At 31.6% G+C, this 2,749-nt stretch overlaps 1 protein-coding gene across 4 annotated transcripts in view; it reads left to right on the plus strand.

Moving 5' to 3' along the window:
- LOC100639076 (replication factor C subunit 3-like) overlaps positions 1–2,749 on the plus strand; it is a 16,640-nt gene that overhangs the window by 1,323 nt on the left and 12,568 nt on the right. For 2 of the 4 annotated variants that reach the window (XM_020001932.1, XM_020001931.1), the window contains exons 2-5: positions 29–88; positions 263–357; positions 1,741–1,922; positions 2,236–2,372. In XM_020001932.1, coding sequence (XP_019857491.1) covers positions 78–88; positions 263–357; positions 1,741–1,922; positions 2,236–2,372 — 425 coding nt within the window. In that variant the 5' untranslated portion in view covers positions 29–77. Of the gene's footprint in view, positions 1–10; positions 89–262; positions 358–1,740; positions 1,923–2,235; positions 2,373–2,749 lie in introns of all 4 variants that reach the window. The other 2 variants (XM_020001933.1, XM_020001930.1) reach the window with 2 other exon arrangements.

Below are 2,749 nucleotides of genomic sequence, written 5' to 3' on the forward strand. Positions count from 1 at the left end.
GTCTCACAAGGATTTTTGATATTCCCAGACCCCGTCAAAAAAGAAGATTGAGATATCAACAATCGCTAGTAATTGAAATGAACCCAAGGTGGTTCTTTTTGATGTAATATTATTTGCATTCAATTTTTAATAATTGCCAAATAGATCTGGCCATTTCATCCTTTGTTTTCTTTTCCTTTTCCCTCTCTCTCTCTCTCTCTCTCTCTCTCTCTCTCTCTCTCTCTCTCTCTCTCTCTCTCTTCCTCTCTCTCTTTTCCTCTAGTGATGCCGGTATTCATGATCGTGTTGTCATTATGGGGTTACTGAAAGAAGTAGCTCAATCACACTCACTGGACACTAGCCACAAAGACTTTAAAGGTCAGTAAACTTGCTTTAGCAGTTTATAACTCCAATTTTGATCAGAATCAGCTCAAACTATTCAAAAAATATAAGTATATGCTTATGTACCAGAAAAAATTATAAAAATATAGAATTTTATCCTTTTTAATTTTGGCAAAGTTTGGCTCGAGGTCATGTACTATGTACAGGGCTTTTGTCTGATTTTTGAGCAACTTTAAAAATTTGTAAACGATTCAATTTTGATTGGAATCATCTCAAACTTTTTATGCAACATAAGAATATGTATATGTATTAGGAAAAATTATAAAAATGGAGAATTCTCAACTTTCCAATTTTGTGAAAAGTTCCTGTACTATAATAGTACACGGTCCTGGGTCAAATTTTGGAACAACTTTAAAAATTTTATAAAAATCCAAATGTGATTGGAATCAGTTCAAAATTTCTATACTACATAAGTACATGTGTATGTATCGCAAAAAAATTATAAAAATGGAAAATCTCAACTTACCCTAAGATCTAGGCTGATCTTTACCCTAGATCTAAAATCTTACCCTATTCATTTTATTTTATTATTTTTCTATCACTTATTTCCGTTATTATTATCTCATTTATTAACCTACTATTTATCCCTGTGTTATATCTATTTTGTAAAAAAATTGTTTATTTAAGGGCTCAGTTCCCTTCTACACTGTACTATAGTACAGGGACTTTTACACAATTTTGGAGCAACTTTAAAAATTCGTAAAAAATGCAATTTTGATTGGAATCAGCTTGAACTTTCTACACAACATCAAAACATGTATATGTATCAGGAAAAATTATAAAAGTAGAGAATTGTCTTCTTTTCATATTTGGCAAATTTTGGCCCGGGATCGTGTACTATAGTACAGGGACTTTAACACAATTTGGAGCAACTTTAAAAATTTGTAAAAAATGCAATTTTGATTGGAATCAGCTCAAAATTTCTATACAACATAAGAACATGTATATGTATCAGTAAAAAATTTTTTAATGGAGAATTCTCTCCTTTTCAGTTTTGGCAAAATTTGGCCCAGGAACAAAAATTTTTAAGAATTCAATTTTGATGGGAATCAATTTAAAGTTTTCACACAACTTGAGAACATGCATGATTAGAAACTCTAATTTCTAATTTCTAAACTCTAATTTCTCATTTACTTATTTACTTATTACTATTACAGACACTAGTACATGTATTTTTCAATATTTCTATTACATGATAACTTCTAAGTGCTATTACCATGGAATGTATGTTAGAACAATTATTAATTTTTAACATAATTATTGACACATAAATTATTTATTACTAACATACCAGGCATCAATATGATATTACTATTCTTCCTTAAAAGTTGTTATGATATATTTTTATTTATTGTTCAGTTGTGGTACTGACTGAAGTTGATAGACTCACTAAAGATGCACAGCATGCATTGAGACGTACAATGGAACTATACACAGGAACATGTCGTCTTATACTAGTCTGTAACTCAACCAGTAAACTAATACCAGCCATCAAGAGCAGGTGTTTGGCTGTTAGGATCCCCGCTCCAACCATAGATGAGGTAAGGAATACATTATGTAATGAATAAGAGTATAGATTATACATCAAGGTAGAGGTTTTTGTGGGATTTATTTCTCTTAGTTAAAACTTGATAAGTGGACAGTTTACAATGACAATTACTAGGAGGTTAATAAGTGTTTATGGGTTTTTAAAAATAATTTTATTCAGTGGTATAGAAAACCTACTGTAGGGTGACTAGGGTCGTCTAAATATTAAAGTTAAATAACCTGATTTTATGATAATCATGGGGCTATTGGGCAGAGCCCCTTAATGTTTGACATTCTTCTAGTTTTTAATTATTATTATTGTTGTAGATATGTAGTGTCCTACAGTATGTTTGTCATAAAGAATCATTGACTATACCAGATACACTAGCCAAGAGGATTGCAGAGAAGTCAGAGAGAAACCTTCGTAAAGCTATACTGCTTTGTGAGGCGTGTCGTGTTCAGCAGTAAGGGAATCATGATTGAGACACCAAACAGATCTGATTGGGTGCATGTGTTTGCTACATGGCCAATTAATTATTAATCGTGAGGAACTTGCGAATTCCTTGTGTCACTTGTGTGATTAATAATTAATAGGCCATGCAGCAAACACATGCACCTAATCAGATCTGTTGGGTGTGAATTGTAATGATATTAATTATGTGCTTTATTTTGGCAACTCTTTATTTTGGTGATTTGCTATAAAATTGTAATTAGCGGTTTTTAATTTTGCAATTTTTTGTGTACACGTGCATTACTGAGCATGCGCATTAATGATTAGCCATTTTAATATTGGCGATTCCACTTGCAAATTGTCAAAATAAAACTCCACCAGAATAATGTG

The sequence above is a fragment of the Amphimedon queenslandica genome, unplaced genomic scaffold (genome assembly GCF_000090795.2).
Source record: "Amphimedon queenslandica unplaced genomic scaffold, v1.1 AMPQUscaffold_13008, whole genome shotgun sequence".
Classification (NCBI taxonomy): domain Eukaryota; kingdom Metazoa; phylum Porifera; class Demospongiae; order Haplosclerida; family Niphatidae; genus Amphimedon; species Amphimedon queenslandica.